The sequence below is a fragment of the Pleurodeles waltl genome, chromosome 7, assembly GCF_031143425.1.
Source record: "Pleurodeles waltl isolate 20211129_DDA chromosome 7, aPleWal1.hap1.20221129, whole genome shotgun sequence".
NCBI lineage: Eukaryota > Metazoa > Chordata > Amphibia > Caudata > Salamandridae > Pleurodeles > Pleurodeles waltl.
In genome coordinates this window covers 1516022953-1516046584 of record NC_090446.1, presented here as the reverse complement: position 1 = coordinate 1516046584, position 23632 = coordinate 1516022953, and the positions used below count along the sequence as shown (strand labels likewise).

At 46.5% G+C, this 23632-nt stretch overlaps 1 protein-coding gene across 1 annotated transcript in view; it reads right to left on the bottom strand.

Annotated features, from left to right (window-relative positions):
- Positions 1-1078: 1078 nt before the first annotated feature.
- LOC138246617 (zinc finger protein 850-like) overlaps positions 1079-23632 on the bottom strand; it is a 43792-nt gene continuing 21238 nt past the window's right edge. Inside the window, exon 4 of the mRNA XM_069201323.1 lies at positions 1079-8969. Coding sequence (XP_069057424.1) covers positions 2857-8969 — 6113 coding nt within the window. The 3' untranslated portion in view covers positions 1079-2856. The remainder of the gene's footprint in view (positions 8970-23632) is intronic.

The window sequence follows — 23632 nt, the reverse complement described above, 5'->3', positions numbered from 1 at the left end:
CTCCTCCAAAGTTGGAATAACCCCCTATGTCAGCTTTTTGTGTGGTTCGTTGGTGCTCAGTGTAGTGCCCCTGATAAAGGCACTTACAATATTTGTGTTTTTATTTTACCTACAATCCAGAGCGCACTCACTCATTTCAACATACCCACTCTTTATCATTGCTGGTTTTTATTACTTGCTTCTTTCCATTTTTATTAGGTCTCAAAAGAACTTGAAGGAAAAGCACAATAAAGAGCCACATGGACACCACAGGGAGGTTCTGGCATTAACCTATGATTCAAACCAAGGTTTTAGACTCTGTGGACCTCTCAGGACTAGTTCCTAGTCACCTCAGAGCCACACTCCTTCCTTTTAGCTATAACTTAAAGAAAAATCAGATCCATTCTCAACACACATCAATGCAGTGTGGTGCTCTGCCTTGCAAAACACAGCATTCTCAGCTTCATAGAAAAAACATAGTAGAAAGACTAGAGTAAGTGGACTGCTCAAAGCTACAGAAGAAACCTCTCCAGGCACAAGCAACACAGAAGGGCTCTCTGAGGATACCACTATTATATGTTGCCTGGAAGAGAAGACAACCTCTCATCATTTTTTAGACATTAAAGCCCTCGTCCCAGTTATTTACGCATCTGTGAATCACCTTTACCAAGGGTCCCAGTAATTCCAGAGGCAGAGAAATAATTACAAGATTTTGGCAAATAACTTGAAATATTGGTATTTCTCCGTCTATTCCCTCATCTTATTCCCTAGAGTTTCATACTGCTATATTGACAAGCATTCATGGGTACCACTGTGAGACAACCACTGTCACCTTTTGTTAGGACAACACATCATTGGGCGGTGACCATTCCTGCATTACTGTAAGCCACTTCAACCAACCTCCAAGCCTGCCATCCCCCGGGAAATCAAGAGTGGTCCACTAGCCAGTCTGGCCCTGCTCATGTCAAAGATGGAAACACTCCCATATAAAGGAATTATTTGCATGACACAAGCCTAAAATCAATGATTCAACCAGACTCCCTGGCAACTCACATTCTGAACTGCAGCTTCTTAATACAAAGTAACATTGAGAAGTGTGTTTGCTTTTGAGATCTTTATTGAACAGTGTGCAGCACATTTCCAACGCAAGGAAATGCTGCAACACAAACAGTTCCAGATTCTTCATCTGGTTCTTGCTTCGACTGCTTCCATTCTAAATGTGTCCTTGTAGACATTCCTTAAAGGTACACATTCCTAAAGGTGTACAGAAGAAAATCTCCAAAGGGCGCCCATGTGGCAGCTTTGTGACACCTTCCTCTGTCTGTACTGCATTGCAGCTATATACTGTGTCCAAAGTCTATCAGAGGGCGATACACGCTTTACGGCACTGAATACAGGACATTCAGTGACCACAAGATACAGGGAGAGGAGGTCTGGGAAATCGACCTTCAAAAATACAATCAAGAGGAGAAACAGCTGTAAAGCACTCATTACAGTACGTTCAGTTACAATGCTTCCAAAGTGAGGCACAGTCTTGCAGCACACACTGCAGCATTGTCATGCCCAGACGAATGTATCTAAGCAACAAATACACAATCTTGCAAAACTTTCTGCAGTTAAACCAGGGTCCACACACACCCTCACAATACTCTCTGCAGTCTAAATTATACAATACCATTGTTTTATGACTGCTCCTTGCAGCATACACAACCCATTCAGGGATAACTCAAGCTACAGAAAAGCCATTCAGAGATTTCAGGCACATCCACAGGATGCAACCATTGCTCTCACATGACAGTCATTAATGACAAATATACCAGTCTTTGCAGCTTTCGCAGGATGTGGAAATCACACTTCAGTTCAACAGACGGAATCTGTGGTAACATTCTGGGAGCACTGCACCATCCATAGGATGCAATCACACATCTCACATCATATTCAGAAACCACTGTTCCTTCCACAGGACACAATATTAGTTCTCACACAATATTCAGAGACCACATACCACCCACTCCTCTTATGCTAAACACTCAGAGACAATAGGTCATCCACGGCACAAACACACTGAACACACAGCTTCTAAATGATGTTCAGAGCTTAAAGCCCCATCCATCAGAAGAAGGCACTACTACAGAGCTCTTGCACCAGTCATTCACAACAGGCTCATCCAAGGGACAAGGGTACAGCCATAGCTCAGTGCAACAAAAAGGAAACACAACCCTAGCTCTCTAAAAGCTCTGAAATGCAACAACAACAGCTCTATCCACATACGTACAGACACCTGTCATGCAGACATCACAGGTCCATGCAATGGACAAGGCAATGGCAAAGTTCACAGAGCAGGATTTCTAGAGTAAAAAGCGGCTCCTCTGCTCTACTGGGAGTCAACATAACCCATAGCATCTGCACAGCTTTTCTGGAGACAATGTGGATTCCACTTTAACCTACAAGGAGGCACCTGTTTTCCCACAGCACTCAAAGATGCTTCTGAAAACATCCGAGATAAGAGGGTGACACACTTCATAAAGCTGCCATTACTAAACTGATCCCCCAGAAAGTCTGTTCACTCAGCAGTCCGCCTGTACCATACTGAAAACATCACACATTTACTGAAATATTTTCACCACAGACTGTGTATATCCCCCTGTGTACTGGCTTGAGAAAGCCTCCCTCCATCCCCAAAACCTCAACAGGTATGGAGTATCTGACCCTAGAAGCGTCAGACCCCTTAGCCCTGTACTGCAATGGAACAGCATGGACTGTGGCAGTTTTAACCCCCCTAACCCTGTGTTATTAGGGGCAAAGCCATGGCCCAGTTCCTCTTCAGTTCCACTCTAGGTATTTATTGCCTTCTCTATAAAAGCTGTAACAGTCATTTTACAAGGCATTTGATTCTGGGTGTCCATCACGATTTGACAGTTCATTATAACTCTGATTGATAGACAGGTTTGGTGCCCAGCAAATGGGCAAACCCCTGGTAGGGGGCAAAACTGGATAGCCGGCTAAAATGTCTCCACTGTAAAGGAGGTTATGGATGGCCCAACCCTCCACGGCTTGGGTGCCCAAGGTATCTAAAAATGGGTAGACAACGTCCTTGTTCCCCCTGGCATAGTCTTCATGCAGCCCAGTTCTGCAGTGAGTCCTCCTGTGTTCTAGTAAGGTAGTTAGTCTGGTAAAACATTTCCTGCACTGGTTGCACTGATATGGCCTCTCACCAGTGTGACTGCGCAGATGGTGAGTGAGAGACTGCTTGTGTCGGAAACTCTTCTCACACTTGCCACACGGGTAGGGACGCTCCCCAGTGTGGATCCGGAGGTGGACACGTAGGGTGGACTGCTTGTGAAAGCACTTTTGGCATTGCTTGCACTTGAAAGGTCGCCCCTCCTCTCCCTCCTTATACTCCTCCAGGGCCTGCCAAGGGAGGTGGAGATGTGTTGGCACGTGACAAGCTCCATTAGCAGCCTCATCCATACATAGCTTGTCCTCCTTAGGAGACAGCCTAGGACTAGCAACGAGGGGCAGCGAGCCACTATTTGTACTGCATGACTTCCATTTGTCCGACTTCTCAATCTTAGGGACGTGCTGGGGGTCAGTTAACGGAGGTGGATTCTGAGCAATATAATTTGGAGGACTGATGTTGACTTTATTAGCGTCAATGTCTGGGACTGCATGTTCCTCTTTCTGAACTGGTGCAGAAGTGCCTTTAGTAGAATCCTTATTATGAGTCTGATTGAAAGTGTTGCTTGCACACACCTTTTCCTCCGGAATCTGCGGTGCAGCCACAACACGAGATTGGCCAGAAGAAATGTGGTCAGAGACGTTAGAAGGATAAGGCTTTATGTCCAATTGAAGCTGCTGAAGAGCAGGAAAATGGCATGGTGTAGCACTGGTTTTATCAATCACAGCACACGGGTATAGCTGTTCCTCTACTGCAACTTTTACAGGCAAGTTAAGTTGTGGCTTCTCATCAAATTTTGCTGGTAATGTTGATGTTTCTAAGTTTGCTTCGTCTGAGATGACATGCAGGGAGGCTGCTTCCAACGTTTTGCTGTAGACCTCACGAAGGTTGGGCTTTTCCTCAGTAATTGGTTGGGACTCAAAGCAAGGAGGCTGTGGAGCAAAGAGGGTCTTGTTTCCATCCCACACCAATGGTCTATCCTCGCTGTGTGTCCTCTGATGCTCCAGAAGACTGCCGAGATGGCTGAAGTCAATCCCACGCTCACTACAAAGGTTCCTCTTGTCCCGAAATGAATGAGAGTGCAAGTGCTGTGATAATGAAAACTTATTGCGGTAACGCTTCAAGCAGATGCTGCACCAGAATGGCTTCTCTTCGGAGTGCTTCTGCTGGTGGAGGGAAATGGTGGGGTTGCTGCCGAAAGCTCTCGCAGTCTCACTGTGCTTTAAGCTATCCGCAGTTTCATGGACTACTGGAAGGCCGGCTGTGGTCATGGAGTCAGCCTTGCTATCCATGATATGGGGTCTCGTTTCCCTAGTGTGGGTTTTCTGGTGAGAATTGAGGAGTGCACGTCGACTGAAGCACCGTCCACACTCGCTGCACTGGTACGGCTTCTGTCCCGTGTGGATCCTTCTGTGGCTAACAAGTGATGACTGGTGCCGGAACTTTTGTCCACAAAGATCACACTGAAATGGGCGTTCTCCAGAGTGTATCCTCTGATGTATTCGAAGAGTGGTTTTCATACCAAAGCTTTTTCCACATTCACTACATTTAAAGCCTTTTCCAGAGTTGGGAACTGGGGCTTGCTTATGGAAGAAGGCTGGGTCTGGGAGGATAGCTTCAGAGTCTGCTTCTATTTTTAGCGTTTTCTCTGTTGTTATTGTCTGTGGAACTGGTTGTTCTGTGCTATGTGCCTTCTGATGGAGAGCAAGGTGTGACTCTGTGGAGAAGCCTTTACCGCATTTCTTAAACTGGTGCAACTCATTCTGTATATGAGTTCTCTGATGGCTTACCACGGAGGCCTGGTTCCGAAAAGTTTTTCCACATGTGTCACAATGGAACAATGGTCCTATGGTGTGCATACGCTGATGGATGAGTAGTGTGGAGTGCCTACTAAAGCTTTTGCCACATTCGTTGCATATAAAGCACTTGCCTAGCCGGTGGCTCTTGAGGTGGTGGTTGAGAGAAGATCTGCAGCTGAAACTGCTTTTACAATCTGTGCATTTGTAAGGCCTCTCCCCAGTGTGTGTTCTCTGGTGCACTGTGAGTAGGGAACGCCTATTAAAGCACCTTCCACACTCGTTGCACTGGAACGGCTTCTGTCCTGTGTGGATCCGTTGGTGGCTTACCAGGGAGGACTGGTGACGGAAGCTCTGCCCACACAGGTCGCAATGGTAGGGACGCTCCCCAGTGTGGATTCGCTGGTGAATCCGAAGGGTTGTTTTCATTCCAAAGGTTTTCCCACATTCGTTACACTGAAAAGTCTTACTGGGATTGTTTATCTGTGTGACCGGAGGGAGGGTGGACTTGTCGCTTACAACACTATGAACAGCCTCAGGGTAACAGAATTGGTCACTTTGTATACTATGTACAACCTGAGGCAGCGTGGACTGATCACAGATGATTGTACGTACAACCTTGGTCAAAGGAGGCTGGTCACGGTGGATACTGTAGGCAGCCTGTGGGAGGGGTGACTGTTCGCTTGCACTATGTACAGACTGCTGCTGCGGGTATTGGTTATTGATGCTCCGGACAGCCTGCGAGTCACAGGATTGGTCATTGACATGGACAGGAGATAGCAGGGAAGAGGAGTCAGGGATGACACTACACACAGCCTGTGTGACTGTAGACTTCTGATTGAAGATGTGTACAGCTTCTGGACTCGGGGACTGGTCACTGAGGATGCTCTGTGCTGCCTGGGAGAGTAGGGACTGGTCGCTGATGAGAGTTTGCACATTCTGTGGATGGGCAGTGTCGCTCATGATGCCAAGAACAGATTTATGATGGGGGGACTTGTCACTGATTAGGCTATAGACAGTCTGAGGGCCATAGGATTGGTCTTTAATAAGGCCATAATATGGCCGGGGGGTAGGTGGCTGGTGGCACATCCCATTTTCAAAGTTAGTTTCTTTTTTCAAACACCTCTCTCCAGCGTGTTTCCGCTGATGTAAAGTCAACTGTGAAAGTCTGGTAAAGTCTTTACCACACACCTTGCACTGATGTAGCCCTAGCCTGGTGTGAATCCTTTTATGGCTGGCCAGAGAGGTCTCATTTCGGAAACTCCTGCCACAATCACCGCACACAAAACACTTGCCTAACTTGTGACTCTTGAGATGGTGATTAAGCGAGGAGCGACAGCTGAAGCTGCTTTTGCACTCTGTACACTTGTAAGGCCGCTCCCCCGTGTGGGTCCTCAGGTGCACAGTGAGAAGGGAGCGGCGGCCGAAGCACTTGCTGCACTCGTTACACTGATACGGCTTTTGCCCAGTGTGTATCTGTCGGTGGCTCACCAGAGAGGACTGGTGCCTGAAGTTTTTATCACACAAATCACAAGCAAATGGACGCTCTCCAGTGTGAATTCGCTGATGCACCCGAAGAGTTGTTTTCATGCCAAAGGTTTTACCACATTCATTACATTTAAAGCTTTTGTTGTGAATCTCTTTTTTCTGTGGTAAGGATGAGTTGCTGAGAATACCCTCAGAATCAGATTCAATTTTCAACTTTTCCTGTACACTATGTGTCTTCTGATGCGTGCGGAACTGTGACTTTCTAACAAAATCTTGGCCGCATTCCTCACAATGATGCAACACCTGCTCTACGTGTGACTTTTGATGACTCGCTAGTACTGAGTGCTTCCTAAAGCCTTTTTTACATATATCACACCGGAAAAGCTGTTCAGCTGTATGCGCCCGCTGATGGACAAGAAGGCTGGAGTGTCTACCAAAGCTTTTGCCACAGTCATTGCATATGAAGCACTTGCCCAGTCTGTGGCTCTTTATGTGGTGGTTGAGTGATGATCGACAGCTGAAACTGCTCTTACACTCTGTGCATTTGTAGGGTCGCTCCCCAGTATGAGTTCTCATATGGACAGTGAGGAGGGAACGCCGGCCGAAACATTTGCCACACTCGCTGCACTGGTATGGTTTCTGTCCAGTGTGAATCCGTCGATGGCTGACTAGTGAGGACTGATGCCGGAAACTGTTACCACACAATTCACAAGCAAATGGCCGCTCTCCAGTGTGTATACGCTGGTGAACACGAAGAGTGGTTTTCATGCCAAACGTTTTTCCACATTCATTGCACCGAAAGTGTTTACCAGAGATGTCTATCTGGAATTCCGCAGGTGGGATAGAAGCATCACTGGTTATAATCTCACGCTCCGTTTCCTTTTTTAAATGCTTCTCTGCAATGTGTGTTTTCTGATGGGCCTGAAGCTGCAACTCTTGGGTGAAACCCCTACCGCACTCATTACACTGATAAAATTGTCTACTGTGGGTTTTGCGATGGCCCACCAGTGACGACTGGTGACGGAAGCATCTCCCACAAACATCACAGCGATAGGGTTGCTCTCCAGTGTGTGTCCGTTGGTGAATGAGGAGGGTAGAGTGCTTGCCAAAGCTTTTCCCACATTCCCCACAGATGAATGACTTGCCTTGTTTGTGACCCTGGAGGTGCTGGGTGAGGGATGAGCGACAGCTGAAGCTGCTCTTACACTCTGTACATTTGTAGGGCCGCTCTCCACTGTGAGTCCTCTGGTGCACAGTGAGCAGAGCTCGCCGACCAAAGCACTTGCCACACTCATTACACTGGTACGGCTTCTGGCCAGTATGAATCCTTTGGTGACTTACGAGAGAGGACTGGTGCCGAAAGTCCTGTCCACATAGGTCACAACGGAAGGGACGTTCACCGGTATGGATCCGTTGGTGAACTCTAAGTGTGGTTTTCATACCAAAGCTTTTTCCACAGTCACTGCACTCAAAGCGCTTATTGTTTTTGTCAACGACATGGCTCCCAAGGTCACCTTCACTTTGTAAACATCTGACTCCACTATGCTTCCTCTGATGTGAAGCAAGCTGTGAGAGCCTGGTGAAGTCTTTACCACAGTCCTGACACTGATGCAGCCCTATCCCAGTGTGTTTCCTCTGGTGGCTCACCAGAGAGGTCTGGTGCCGGAAGCTTCTGCCACAATCCCCGCATATAAAACACTTGCCTAGTTTGTGGCTTTGGAGGTGGTGGTTGAGAGATGAGCGACAGCTGAAACTGCTCTTACATTCTGTGCACTTGTATGGTCTTTCACCGGTGTGAGTCCTATAGTGCACTGTGAGCAAGGAACGTCGCCCAAAGCATTTACCACATTCATTACACTGGTACGGTTTATGTCCGGTGTGTATCCTTTGGTGGCTCACCAGCGAGGACTGATGCCGGAAGCTCTGGCCACACACATTACAACCATATGGACGCTCTCCAGTGTGAATACGCTGGTGAATGCGTAGTGTAGATGGGGTCTTGAAGTGCTTGCCACAGACGTGACACTGGTGGGCTCTCTCTCCCAATCTCTCCCATGAGTGGATGTCCAGTTGGGTGGAGTGGTTAAAATTAGGGTCACCTGAGAAGACATTTTTTGTTGTTCCTTGTGTGTCCTCTTCAGCCACCAACTCTTCCTGACCACGCTGCTTCACACTTGGAGACCATGGAAAGACCCCCTGAGATGGGGACTGCTCATGACTCCGAGTAACCTCCTCTCCTATATTCTGTGTATGTAATAATCCATTGAGCAATAAGGTTACTCCAGGTAAACACTGAGCTGTAACAGCCATTTCTCCTTCTGGCATCTGGGCTGAAGGACATGGATAGGAGTAAACTCTTGCTGCTACGTCTGTATTAAGCTGAAGACAGGATGTGAAAGGAGGAATATCTGTTTTGTTCTCCGTTCTGCCCTCGACAGAGTCTTCAGTGGGGTGTGGTGTTTGGTGCTCCTCATTTTCCCCAGAATTTTGAGGGATGGATTCTTTATCCGCAAAGTCTTCCATTTTCTCTGGAAAAAGAGCATTAAAACACAACGAGTTACTTACATATTCTGAGAAAGCAAAGATGAATCATATTGTCAAGACAGCCACAATATAAGGAGAATAACAACAGAAATAACAAGAAAGAACTGATTCACTGTGACTCTATGGGTATATGTATACATAGGGCATGCTTAGAAATCTGGCCAGTTCATTTAGAAACCTCAGAGATGGCTGTCAAAAGCACATGAGCCTTGAAAATGATGCTTGCTTACTCACTATGGTGAGTTGAACTGAGGTAGGGTGAGCAATCTTTCACTTTTAATTGCTCAGTTGGGGAGGGATGTTTACTAGAAAACTAGTCAAAGGAGAAAGCGCAAGAGAAAGTACAAACTAACGGCCAATCAAGGAGAAGGAATGGCAGACAAGATACTGAGGTGTGCTACAACCCTACAGCTTGATTGAGGTGGTGGGGCTTCTAAGACTTCACAGAGATCAGTGCGGGGCAACATAAGCATGAAACGGAGGCGGACAGTGATGTGTGGCAGCTTAATGACAGGATAGGGCAGCTATTAAACGATGGCACACAGATGCTCCTAAGAGAACATATTTGGAGTTTCCCACTGAACCTCTGCGCAAGAGCACAGATAAACTAGATACCAGATACAACCATAGGTATGCTTATGAATACCCCATACCTCTATTTGACCCCTCCCTCGACCCCCTCGGTTCCTTCCACCTACCATGCACCTCGTACCCTCTACACATTTGGTAGTATCTATATAATATATACGGTGACTGTGTTATTGCTCTGAATTTAAACACTGAATTGGTTCAGAAAGTTGGGATTCTGTGGACATCTTGTTATCTTACACTCACCCACATAATAATCATACAGAAAATACAGCACTGAACATGCTGTGAAAGTCTTTCAGACGTAGTCTTGGGAAGTAGGCCTGAATCAGAGGCAGGCTTGTTAAAGGTAGCTACCCAGAGCTGGCTGTGGGTGGGCGAAGGGTTGAGGGTCTTAGGGAACCACACATACCATAAAATGCAGAGTTTTTGTTCGAGCTGAAGAAGCTTTGGCAATACTTTATCTGCTTTTATTTAGCAAGCACATCTAACACATGGTTCAGCTGCATGCCACACACTGCCTCCAATGGCCATATTGTTTCACGAGCATTGTGACACTGTTAACATTTCCACAGTGTTAATGAGTATATATGTATGAAAGCATGCATGTGTTGGTATTCTTGAAGTGCAAACTACCAACGGAGCACTGCACAGGGGCAGGGTCGAGTTTGGATACATTACATTACCAAGTTTTTATGCACCGCACAGGTTGCCTATTACATGGCATCTTGGCGTTTGGTACACAGAGTATATTGTCAGCATTTGTAGGTTGTCCGGGAAGGAAAACAGAGGACACTAAAAAGGTATTTTGTTCCACTGGCCCCAGTCGGTGTTAGAGATGAGGTTTGGAAAGTGAAGTGTGAGACTGTGGACACATGGAGGGATGCACTTTATTCCAGCAAGCAAGCATTCTGCTGTCCTGGTGGATTACAGTCCTCCACAACTGGAGATCTTTGCCTGCCTTGCAGAGATCTCTGGACATTCAGGGAAACAAGCCCCACTGTGGCGCTGCAGCTTTGCTGTGCAGGCACAATGTTCAATGCACCTGCAGGGCAAAGTGTTTTGTTTTGCAAACACAAACTCACAAAGTGGCAGTCTGCTTTTGTAAACCAAAAAACAAATGTCCCTGATATGCTGTGATTCTTTTCTTACAAGTGGGGGAGTCATTTCTGTATTTTCTTGTTCAGGAATCGCATGGTTTAACTGGGGGGTCCCGAATAGGAAAAAAGTACAATAGGGACTATAGTGTGAGGAACGCAAACTGATTTTCATGAGGCCGTCGGTGTAAGATTCCACCAGCTGAGAAATGGTTTGCTTGCCTACATTGAGTGGGTAACTTGGAGTTTAGCAGACAAGGTGCTTCACCTCTACCCAACTCTGAGGCCCTATGCTCTGTTCTGTATTTTTATAGTCTACTAATATTTCTGCCTGCCATTGTTACTTCTGAACATCTTCCTCTCGCTCTACTTCACTATTATTCCCTAGCTGCTATCTCACATGACTGTATCCCACTCTGTCCTCTATGTGACTCCAGGAGTTTCATCTTCTCTGCTTTCCAACCAACAGGGGTCTCTGTTAGTTGATGGGGGTGCAGTCAGTGAGGCCTTGAAGTGTGACACTCTATGATGATCTTAACCTTTGTACACAACATATAAAAACATCAAATAAATTAATTAAATCTACCCAGAGGTCAGTGTCGCTGGAAGGGACAGAAGTAGTTTGTACAGGGCTTTCATCACGAGCACCAGGCTGTGGCTTTTGGTCTAAAGCAGTCACTGAGGAGTTATTCATTTCAGTCATTGTTGACTCCTGTGTACTTCAGCTTTCATCATCAAATGCAGTAATGCTGGGGAGGAATCAGATGCACACATCCATCACTGTGTGAAAATAGCCTGTCCAGAGAACTGTTCCCCATCAGCATCCAGACCCATTCCCAGTGCGTAGTTAGATACACGTGTAGGTGGTGGAGCTACATGCTGAACTCAGGTGACGTTATGTGTGAAATGGTCTCTCTGAAGGGCCATCCCAAAACTTTTTGCTTTCCTCCTCTTCCTTTTCTGCCCTCATTTTTGCTGGCTTTAGGTCTCTGGGCACTTTACCATTGCTAATAAGTGCTAAAGTGCATGTGCTCTCTTCCTATAAACATGGTAACATTGGCTCATACCCAATTGGCATATTTAATTTACTTGTAAGTCCCTAGTAAAGTGCAATACATCTGCCCAGCAACTGTAAATTAAATGCTACTAGTGGGCCTGCAGCACTGATTGTGCTACACACATAAGGAGCCCCTTAACCAGGTCTCAGGCCTGCCATTGCAAGGCCTGTGTGTGCAGTTTCTGTAAGAGGCTGGCCTGGCTTATAGTGGGTACCTGATGGTAGTTACACCTTGTGCCAGGTCCAGTTATCCTTTATTAGTAGATTAGTAGTGTTCTAGCAGCTTAGGCTGACAGAGGTAGCAATAGCAGAGCAGCTTAGGCTGAACTAGGAGACATGCAAAGCTCCTACTATACCACTTATATCATACAGGTACTATATCATAAGAAAGACAATACTCAAGAGTTACTAAAAATAAAGGTGCTTTACTTTAGTGACAATGTGCCAAACATATCTCAGCGGATATGCTCCCTTGGGAGGTAAGTAAAATACACAAAATATACACACAAACCAAAATCAGGTAAGTAAAACAGTCAGAAAGTAGTGCAAACACTGTAGAATACAATAGGATGCAATAGGCCTAAGGGCAACACAAACTATATACTAAGAAAGTGGAATGTGAACCACGAATGGACTCTTAGGCTAGTGTAGTGTGTAGAGGGTCGCTGGGAGTGTAAGAAAACACTAAGGGTGTCCAAGATACCCCACTCCAAGAACCTGGAAAGTAGGAGTAAAGTACTACTATTTCCCCAGAAGCTCACCAAACTCGTGACAGAGGATTTTGCAAAGACCACAACAGACTGCAAAGCACTGAAGACGGATTCCTGGACCTGCGGACCTGCAAAGGAAGGGGACCAAGTCCAAGCATCGTGAAAGTGTCCGGGGGAGGGCTGGAGCCCACTAAACCCTGGATAAAGGTGCAAAATGGCTACCTCCGGATGGAAGAAGCTGAAGATTCTGCATCAACGAAAGGTGCTAGGAACTTCTCCTTTGTGCAGAAGATGTCCCACGGAGTGCTGGAGGATGCAGAGTTGTTTCTTTGGCAAAAGACCGCAAACAAGCCTTGCTAGCTGCAAGAGTTGCGGTTGAAGAAAATGTGTGCAGCCCAGGAAGGACCAGGATGTCGCCACTTGGGAGAGGAGACAGAGGGGGCCCTCAACAATGCAGAGAGCCCACGCACAAGAAGTTAGCACTCGCAGAAGTCCTTGAACACGGGTTCAAGAAGACTGAACATGGCGGTCGTCTCAACACTACAAAAGAGGGTCCCACGAAGCTGGAGGTCAACTCAGGGAGTTGAGCAATGCAGGACGAGTGCTGGTGACCTGGGCTTGGCTGTGCACGAAGGATTCCTTGGAAAGGTGCACAGAAGCCCTAGCAGCTGCAGTTCACGCGGTGCACAGGATTACTGTCTGGAGAGGGGAGGCAAGGACTTACCTCTGCCAAATTTGGACAGTTGAACCACTGGACAGTCTGGGTCACTTGGGTCCACCACCTGTGTTCCAGGGGCCACACTCGTCAGGATGAGAGGGGTCTCAGAGGACCGGTGACGCTGAAGTTTGGTGCCTGCTGAAGCAGAGGGAAGAGTCCGTCAACCCACTGGAGATTTCTGCGTGGCTTCCAGTGCAGGGTGAAGGCAGGCAGCCCCCAAAACATGCATCACCTGTAAACCGTAGAGGAAGCCGGCAGGATTAGGCGCTACAATGTCGCTGGTAGTCTTCTTACTACTTTGTTGCAGTTTTGCAGGTGTCCTGGAGCAATCAGCAGTCGTTCCTTGGCAGAAGTCGAAGAGAGAGGTGCAGAGGAACTCAGGTGAATTCTTGCAAGTTGTTATCTGAGTAAAAAGCCCACAGAAGAGACCCTAAATAGCCCTCTGAGGAGGATTGGCCACCTAGTCAGGTAAGCCCCTATCAGGAGGGGTCTCTGACGTCACCTGCTGGCACTGGCCACTCAGAGGCCTCCAGAGTGCCCTCACACCTCTGGATCCAAGATGGCAGAGGTCTGGGACACACTGGAGGAGCTCTGGGCACCACCCCTGGGGTGGTGATGGACAGGGGAGTGATCACTCCCCTTTCCTTTGTCCAGTTTCACGCCAGAGCAGGGACTGGGGGTTCCTTAAACGGTGTAGACTGGCTTATGCAAGCAGGGCACCATCTGTGCCCTTCAAAGCACTTCCAGAGGCTGGGAGAGGCTACACCTCCCCAGCCTTTAACACCTATTTCCAAAGGGAGAGGGTGTAACACCCTCTCTCAGAGGAAATTCTTTGTTCTGCCTTCCTGGGACTGGGCTGCCCAGACCCCAGGAGGGCAGAACCCTGTCTGTGGGGTGGCAGCAGTGGTAGCTGCAGAGAAAACCCCAGAGAGCTGGTTTGGCAGTACCCCGGGTCCATAGTGGAGCCCCGGGATGCATGGAATTGGCACCCCAATACCAGATTTGGCATGGTGGGACAATTCCATGATCTTAGACATGTTACATGGCCATGTGTGGAGTTACCATTGTGAAGCTACATATAGGTATTGACCTATATGTAGTGCATGCGTATAATGGTGTCCCCGCACTCACAAAGTCTGGGGAAATGGCCCTGAACTATGTGGGGGTACCTTTGCTAGTGCAAGGGTGCCCTCACACTTAGAAACTTCGCACCTAACCTTCAGCAAGTTAAGGTTAGACATATAGGTGACTTATAAGTTACTTAGGTGCAGTGAAAATGGCTGTGAAATAACGTGTGCATTATTTCACTCAGGCTGAAGGGGCAGTCCTGTGTAAAGGTTTGTCTGAGCTCCCTATGGGTGGAAAAGAAATGCTGCAGCCCATAGGGATCTCCTGGAACCCCAAAACCCTGGGTACCTAGGTACCATATGCTAGAGAATTATAAGGGTGTTCCAGTGTGCCAACTGAAATTGGTAAAAGTGGTCACTAGCCTATAGTGACAAATGTAAAGGCAGAGAGAGCATAAGCACTGAGGTTCTGATTAGCAGAGCCTCAGTGACACAGTTAGGCACTACATAGGCATACACATTCAGGCCACAAACTATGAGCACTGGGGTCCTGGCTAGCAGGGTCCCAGTGAGACGGGCAAAACAAACTGAGAAATAGGGTTTTCACTATGAGCACTGGGGCCCTGGCTAGCAGGATCCCAGTGAGACAGTAAAAACACACTGACATATACTCACAAACAGGCCAAAAGTGGGAGTAACAATGCTAGAAAGAGGCTATCTTCTCACAGTTTCACTGCCACTTCAACTTGGCATTTAAAAGAACTTGCCAAGCCTTAAACTTCCCTTTTTCTACATATAAGTCACACCTAAGGTAGGCCTAGGTAACTCATAGGGCAGGGTGCTATGTAGGTAAAAGGCAGGACATGTACATGTAAGTATTATATGTCCTGGTAGTAGAAAACTCCTAAATTTGTTTCCCACTACTGTGAAGCCTGCTCCTTTCATAGGATAGCGTTAGGACTACCCTCATATACTGTTTTCTGAAGTTTTAGGGCCAAAAAGACTTAGGTGGTCATTCCGACCTCGGTGGTCTTTTCTCCGGACAGCCGAGGCCGGGGGAGACAGAATACTGCCATTGCCAGCGGTATTCATGCCTCCCTATTCCGACATTTCCGCTGGGCCAGCGGATGGTAACAGCGTTACCGTCCGCTGGCCGAGCGGAAATGGCACATCAACATTGCCGCCGGCTCGTAATAGAGCCGGCGGCAATGTTGATGTGCAGCGGGTGCAGTAGCACCCGTCGCGCATTTCACTGCCCGAAATTCGGGCAGTGAAATGCGCGATGGGGCTATGTCTGGGGGCCCCTGCACTGCCCATGCCAAGGGGATGGGCAGTGCAGGGGCCTCCAGGGGCACCCCCAGTCCCCTTACCACCAGCCTTTCAATGGCGGTGTTTACCACCACGGACAGGCTGGCGGTCGGGGACTCATAATCCCCAGGGCAGCGGTGCTTGCACCGCTGCCCTGGGGATTATGCTCGCCAGGCGGAAGCCTGGCGGGAAAGTGGAGGGGCCGGCGGTATGACCGTGGCTTTTCTGCCACGGTCAGAGGGGTTACCGCCAACATACCGCCGGCCGCCAGGGTCGGAATGACCCCCTTAATCTCTTCAGGAAACTCCTTGTGCGCCAAAAGTGGACGCACGGCCTGCTGGAAACGATGCACAGCCGTCTTGCGACCGAAAAATCGCAGCACAGCCGAACCAGAACGACGCAACCCGACTTCTCAAGTGGAAAATTGATACAGCACCTGCCTTGCAACAGAAAATTCGACACACAGCCCTACTGGATCGACACACAGCTGAACCGGAACAACGCAGCCAATTCACTGAGTGGAAAATTGACGCAACGCCTGTGACTTCTTCCAGCACGCCCACGTTTTCCCCGCATCGTCCCTGGGCATCAAAAAGATCCCTGCATCACAGCGAGGAATCAGGACTGTGCGCCGAAAAACAATGGAACCCCCTTGTAGCGTGGAAAGAAATGACGCATTGTCAGTGCTGCATCGGAAAATCCGACGCACACCCTTGTTTTCCACACATCTCCTCCTCTGCAGCCTCCGTGCGCGTTATTTTTGACGCAAACCAGGTACTTTGTGTAATCAAGAGACAACTGTTGATTTCAAAGATTTAAGACTCTTTAATCTTGCAAAAGTGATATCTCAACTTGTGCTTATAAAACCTTTAATCATTCTGAGCTTATTTTAACCAGATAAATATCATATTTTTCTAAACCTGTGTGGTGTATTTTTGTGGTGTTTTCACTGTGTTACTGTACGGTTTATTGCACAAATACTTTACACATTGCCTTCTAAATTAAGCCTGACTGCTCAGTGCCAAGCTACCAGAGGGTGAGCACAGGATAATTCGGATTGTGTGTGACTTACCCTGACTAGGATTGTGGGCTCTACTTGGACAAGGGTGTATACCTCTGCCAACCCGAGACCCCATTTCTAACACATTGGGGGTCAAGGTAACGAGAGAGAGAGAGGCAATCATTGAGGTGTACATTTGGCTGCACTACTTTATTAAAAGATTAAACTCCAGTAATATGAATGTACATGCTATATTACCTTTTTAAGACACTTTTTTAAGGTACTCGACCTGTTAATTTTTGAAGCTATGGGATAATTATATACCCAGAATTTGTCAGAACAGTAAATACATTTTCTTTTCTTGGAGGAATCACACATCGCACTAGAGACAGTAGGTCATTGTGGTAATCAGATACCTTAATAGACAAGGTGTTAAGAGTATGAAATACCCTGGAATCCTATAGCTCAATAAAACACTCAAGCAGAGAGTTGGCCCAGAGCTGTAATCACAGTCACTGGCAATGGGAATGCTTCAGCCAATTGTGGTAGTGCCTAGCAGTCTATGAATTAAGTTCTAGTTAAAATGAAATGAATTTCCTGATGGTGTGAGTTTCCATGTGCTGATGGAAGCAAGGTTGTAAATGTTATGCCATATGAAAGTCTTATAGAGTGCAAGTTTACTCTCAATGGCTTCTTAGTGCTCTGGTCCCAAAAACAGCCTAAACAACTTTCCGGATTCTGTAATATCGGCATTAGTTACTAAAAATATGGATTTACCCTACTTATAAAATCTGAGGTGGTTTTATAAAGGAAATCCACTTATGGATTTAAACTGGCATTGCTAGTTGTTAAACCTACAAAAGATCCCAATCTGCACATAGGCATGAACCACATATTTATTGTTGCCAAATACAGCAGAGATACACATTCATTCAGCGGAACATGTATGATGAAGTGAGCATTCACATATATAAGGGGTCGTGCACTAATTTTAAATAGGGACAAGATGGGGCGTGCAGTTGATATACAGCTCTTGCACCCAACGTATTGGGTGTCCCATCTACCCAGAAACATGGTAATAGGCATCTACACATGAGCTCTATAGGGAGGTGAACCCATACTGTGATTAATCAGTGAACTCTTGTGATGTGACTGTTTGCGGTGACTTCCTGTCCAGGTTTATGCCAGCTTAATTGTTGCTGTGTTGCACCTCATTCATTTTTGCCTAAATAATAAATTGCTCACTTCTGTTATGAAAAACCTATACATTTCAAATTTGCCACCTAAAGGTAATGCAGGACACCAATGGAACCAATACATTTTTATTTGCTATTCAGTCGATCCAATTTTAAACTGTTGAATATTACTTGCCAGTTCAGCTACAATGTGCAACCTTCCCCTGCTGAAGATCTCAGCTTCCAAAATGTTTCAAGTGTGAAAGTAAATGTTATGACCAAGACAAACAAACAGTTTTTATTGGACTATAAACTATTTCAGCCCAGCCACAAAGGATGCAAAAGTAGTGGTCTACTGCACCCAACAAACTAACATTATTTTTTGGCATCCAAATGGTTTCCATTTGAGCTGGTTTAGTTTTTTTAGTAAGTCTTAATTCCTATATCAGATTTCTTCAATTTTAATTACTATTTTTTTTAACTAACTTGTTTTCTGATTATTAAGATATTTCTTAAACGTATTACTGTTTTAATTACGTCTTACGTGTATTTTCGGCTAGGAAAGTTTTGCCGACTGTCCCTAGCTATTAAGGACCAGTCTCACAGAATTCAGCTTCACTAACAGAAGCCACTCTTTGCCTTGAAGCACAGGACACATCCAATAGATGGTCTCTATCCCTCGCAGTTTAACAATCCTTTTTCTTTCAGTGCTGTTAACCACTTCCTGGCTTTTTGGAGTAGCACTGCTAGACTGCATACAAATTCTAAAATAGGATTAGCAAGGTTATGCTGTGGGCCAATTTAGGTTGTTCCATTTGTTAGTTTATACTATTATGCCTTCTAGTTTTTGTGTTTGTGGCAACAGCAATTTAGCATTATTTTGAGTTTTAAAATCTCAATCTTTTTATTGGCTTGATCCAACATTAACAGAGATCAATATAAGGTCATAATAGCATTACACTGAAAAAATATATAACTAAGCCTTTTTTGTTTCTTAAGTCATCTAGTCACTACTTAGAGAAATCAACATTAGACTCAAAAGTGTGAGTCTCAACTGGCTATCGAAGTGAGAAAGGAAAGCAGAGAGACAACCTCAACTCACCAAAAGGCCAGCCCCATTTGAGAGACATCTCATTTTATCCCCCCTCCCCTGAGGAGGAGGTCTCCCAACCTCACTTTGCCCAGCACTCCCTCTTTCCTCAGCATGCCACTAGAACCACGTGTCATCCTTCAGTTTCAGAAAGTCAGCCAATGTCCGTTGCAGCCCACTCAGGAAATCTCTTACAGGGTTGGCCCACCCCAAAAAGTACTTCTTTTTCTGATACTCCACTTTAAGCTTTACAGGAAATCCCATAGAATCTGATACCACTAGCTATCATCTCCGGCCATCAACTCATTCTTTCTCACCAGTGTGCCAGCTAGGAAGAACAGCACTCTTTCCTCTCTAGCCATGACCACCTTCCTCTGGACAGCGGCCTTCAAGATGCAGTCTCTCCAGTCAGTAAACCGTACCAGTCAGTATCATGATTGCAGCTGTATTTGTCCCTCCTCTCCTTCTAGTCCGTAGTCTGTAGATTTTCATTATTATTCTGTTGCTGGCCCACTCCAACAGTGCAAGCGGGATCTGCACATCCAAGTCAGGAGTATGTCAGGCGTAGTCTCAATAGGGACACCTAGCACAGTGATGATGGCACCTCATCTCCTGTCTTCTAACAAGTCTATACCATAATAAGCTTAATTAGAGCCTGTCTGGAACAGTCTTCAAATGCGGCTCTTCCCGTCATCTTCCTGGTAATCTCTGATGCAAAAGACTTCACTCGATTCACAGTGGCATTCACCTCTTGTTCCACTCCCACGACATGACCACTAAGGCCCTCCAAGGAGTTCTCTAACGTTTGTTTAGCTACAGCCCCTATAGAGTTTATATTCTCTTAAAGTGGAGAGCAATGCTGAAATGGAACTAACAATGGGTGTTCTCTCCTCTAGTCAGGACCTTCTCCTCTGATACAGTGTACTTCAAACCAGTCCGTTCTCCTTTGGGGGATGTTTAACAGCACATGAAGAAGTGACTTCTTTATTTTTTGCCATTTCAAGGTGTAATAATTAGTGGGCAAATGATGTTCTGGGATGGCTGGGCACTGGCGCTCCATTCAAGGAACCAGGGCCACAACACCCAGGAGGCTGCCAATGAGGGTAGAAATATATCGGGGGCAAGTCAGCAGCGACTCTCAGGTGCCCTGAGGTCTGTGGACACTACTCACCAAAGGGAGAGGATCCACTCCCTTCTCCAGCTCATTTCCCCACCCTACCAGCACTCATAAGACCTGCACAAGATCAACGCAGCTGGAACAGCAACACACTCGCCTCTCTTTGTCGCCCAGCCTCCACAACCTTAGATGTTCCCCAGACCACTTCACAGTTGTGATCAGTGTATGTGTACCCCAGTACTAAAAGGCCAAGAGACCAGGATGGTCACCAAAACTCCTACTACGGAGACATCTACAGCAGGAGTGGCTGGTGATGTTTCAAGGTGGTGGTGTTTAATACCTGCCAGAAAATCCCAACCAACATTTTTTTCAAAATATGTCTCAATCATACTTACTTACTCACATGCACATTTACTCTATTCCCACTCGCTAGCTCTAACTCATGTCTCTCATTTACTCATTCTCACTCATAATCACTCACACTCACTGTTACTCACACACAAATGTACTCGTACTCACTGGGTCTCATCCTCAATTACAAACACACACTCAGTGTTTCTCACTTACTGACACAGCACCCTGGTGCACCTGCTACACTATTGATAGCTACACACCTGACCCACTTCAACGTCGCTAACAATCTCCAATCACTCGCCCTAATGCACTCACACTTCTTCACTCACTCCCTCGTACTCACTTTCACTTATTCACACACCCTTTCAAACTCAAATTCTCATTCACTTTCACTCTCACGGACACTTACACAAACAGAGAAACGCTTTAACTACCTTGCTTCCTTTGCTGGCAACTCGGAGGCTTGAAGGCAGCAGCACAGGAGGAATCTGCTGCTGAACATTGGAACCCGCAAGCCATGATTCCCAACGAGAAGGAAGACAGAACAGCAAGGGTAGGTTTGAAAAGGAAAAGACCCCCCTCAATCCCTCTCCCAGCTTCTTCACAGGACTGGAAAGGCAGCGCTACAAGAAGCTTGGACGGACCTGGGGATCCGGCCCCTGCTGCTGTGTGTAGCTTCTCACTGGCCTCGGGGATGTGCTGACATGCCCCCTGACAGCCGCAGTCCATCGGATACACTGTGCTGTCTGGGGCATGCGCAGTATGTCTGCTACATAAAATGGATTGTGTCTGTGTGAGGGGTCCGTAGTAGAACAACGCCCCTCAGACATGCCTCAATCCAGACAAACAGGTAAAGGGTGATGCATTTTGAAACAACACTCTGCAGCTGGATCATGCCTCTGCCATCTCAGCACCAAACCCCCCTCCATTCCAGCTCTGCTATCAGGAACATGGAGATGAGGCTGAGAGGGCTGACATGCACACTGGCAGTGTTCATGAAACCAGGAAAGTCGTGTTTTCATGAACAGTGCTACATTTATTTATGCGAAGTGAGTACTGTGGGGGCTCACTGGAAACAGGGGCTGGGCCCTGGGGCCCATTACAAGGAACCACCACTGCTCTACAGTCATTGCCACTCCAAGCACTGCATCAAGATAATCTCTGCACTGCGTTATCAGCTGTTTAGTACTGCCAGGATTCCGGTATGGATGGAAAAACAAGGGTCAACTCAGCAGGCCTATGCGCCTGCAATCATCTTGAGCTGCAGCCAGCCCCACCCCCCTGGGCTTTTATTCAGTGCTTCAGAAGCTAAGCCATGAATGTCCATAGTGAATATTTGCAAAGTCACAGTTTTTACATCGATTCTAGTGTGAAATAATTCCATCAAAAAGGGTGGGCTTGGAGAGACTATGTCGATTGTAAATGTTAATGGGTGAAGAAGGCCCAAAACATGGTGACTGTCTAACTGTAAAATCAGTGCAGTAATGCTTGACAGCCTACCTGGTGGCAGTTTATCCCTGCAGGAAAACCCCAACGAATAAGGGTTTTCCTTCTTGAATTGATGTTTCATTTGTTCAAACGTGCCAGAAAACACAGGTGTCTTGGGGGCATGCTGAAAGCTGACCTAGGAATGCATTCCACCTATTGGCTTTGTCTTTTGTCGCTCACATTTTGCTTGCGTTCTATTCAGGGGCTGTATTTATTTTAGCCCGTCCAGCATAGCCTCTCGGATTGGCTTCTGCTAATCTCATACCAGTGCTCAGCTTTCAGGAACTCATTTCTTCTTCTTCACGAAGCAATCTACGAGAGTGCATAGGTTTTCCATTTGTTTCGCCTGAATGTGCTCTCCCATCACCTTGCTCAATCTTGCTCTTATGTGCACTCTGGCCCTCTTCCTACACTCCACGTTGCTGTCTTGCCTGTGTGCTTCTATCACCCATTGCTCTCCCTTGTACATGTGGTTTTCTGCACACCTCAAACCCCTTGGGTGCTTCTCCCTTCCTCCTGTTGCCTCAGCCCTATGCCCGACCCACTTTCCACTTCCCATTTTCTTAAAAGCGCTTTTCACATTATTTTTTATGTTAGGTAGAGGAGTATACTAAAAAAGAAATAGGCATGCTGACAAAGAAGCGTCATTTTAAAGGTGGGCATGCCTTGTTAGCATAAGCAAAGTCAATAGGTCCATCAGCTGAGATCCACTGTCTTTGCCAATGCTTGTCTGAGAACAAACCTGGCCCTAGACCCTCTGCAGAAAGAGATTTTGAATAGGCAGGGGAAGAAACCAATGTGTTGAGCGTCAGAGTTCTCATGCAGTCAAAGAGACAGAATTTATGCACTCTCTCCTCCAGCCTACCTCACCCTACCTCACCCTCCAAATGACTGGCATCGCTCTGAGCAAGCCCTTGCGGTAACCAGACCCTGCTCGGAGCATGTGGGGCTGCCACAAGCCTCTTTTGGAACAGCTGTGTGTGTTTGACTTAAAACAGAAGCACGTGCTCCTGTGCAACTGAAGTGCTAGTGGTCACACAGCAGGGCATCTCTCCACGAAGTACCAGAAATGCAACTCCCATTCTCCTGTCTGGAAGAGAAATCTGAAAAAAGCACAAGTATTTTAATACTAGGCCTAGAACTAAAGTTACCAGTAATGACATACTGCAATCTTGAGGTTGTAGACTTGGTTCACTTCGACTGAACCAAATTGATTTATATGTTTGAAAACAATAATTTATAAAAGTAAAGCCAGGGCTGGAGCGCGTGTCCCTAATTACATGAAGTCATCGAGTAACCTTATAAATTTGGCAGCAAAAGATCCAGTCTCTTTTTTTATTATCATGGACATGGTTTCCAGGCCTGGGCTTTCTCTAGGAATTTACTTTGAATTCTGGGTCTTCTATTCCTGGATAAAACAGCCCAACAACTCTTAGCATGCAACAGAAAACTAGACTGGATTAGCTGCTCACGCAATGAAATGTTCATCTGTGGTGCACGGCCATAACGAATTATGAAACATGATGTTTCTGGGCTCTTTATCGAGCTTGTGCTGCCGAGTACCGAATTGCAAAACTGATAATTATTTTGTATTCCAAATAAAAAAGCTAATAAAAGGGTAATGTTTCTTAGAAAGATCACAGAGGAGTCCTGTCACTGGTCTGCTAGCATCCCACTGAAAAGGAAGGGTTTTTCTTTTAAAGTTTTAGGTCTGTTGTTAGCCAAGACCTTCTGATCTTCTGGCTTTTAGGCAGCTGTCTTCATCCAATGGAGTCTTGTTGCAACATTCACATTTGTCTTTCACCCCCTACAGGATACAGCCTGAGCAACAGGTAAACTCATTTCAGCCACTGGTTAACTTCACTGTGAGTGACAGCA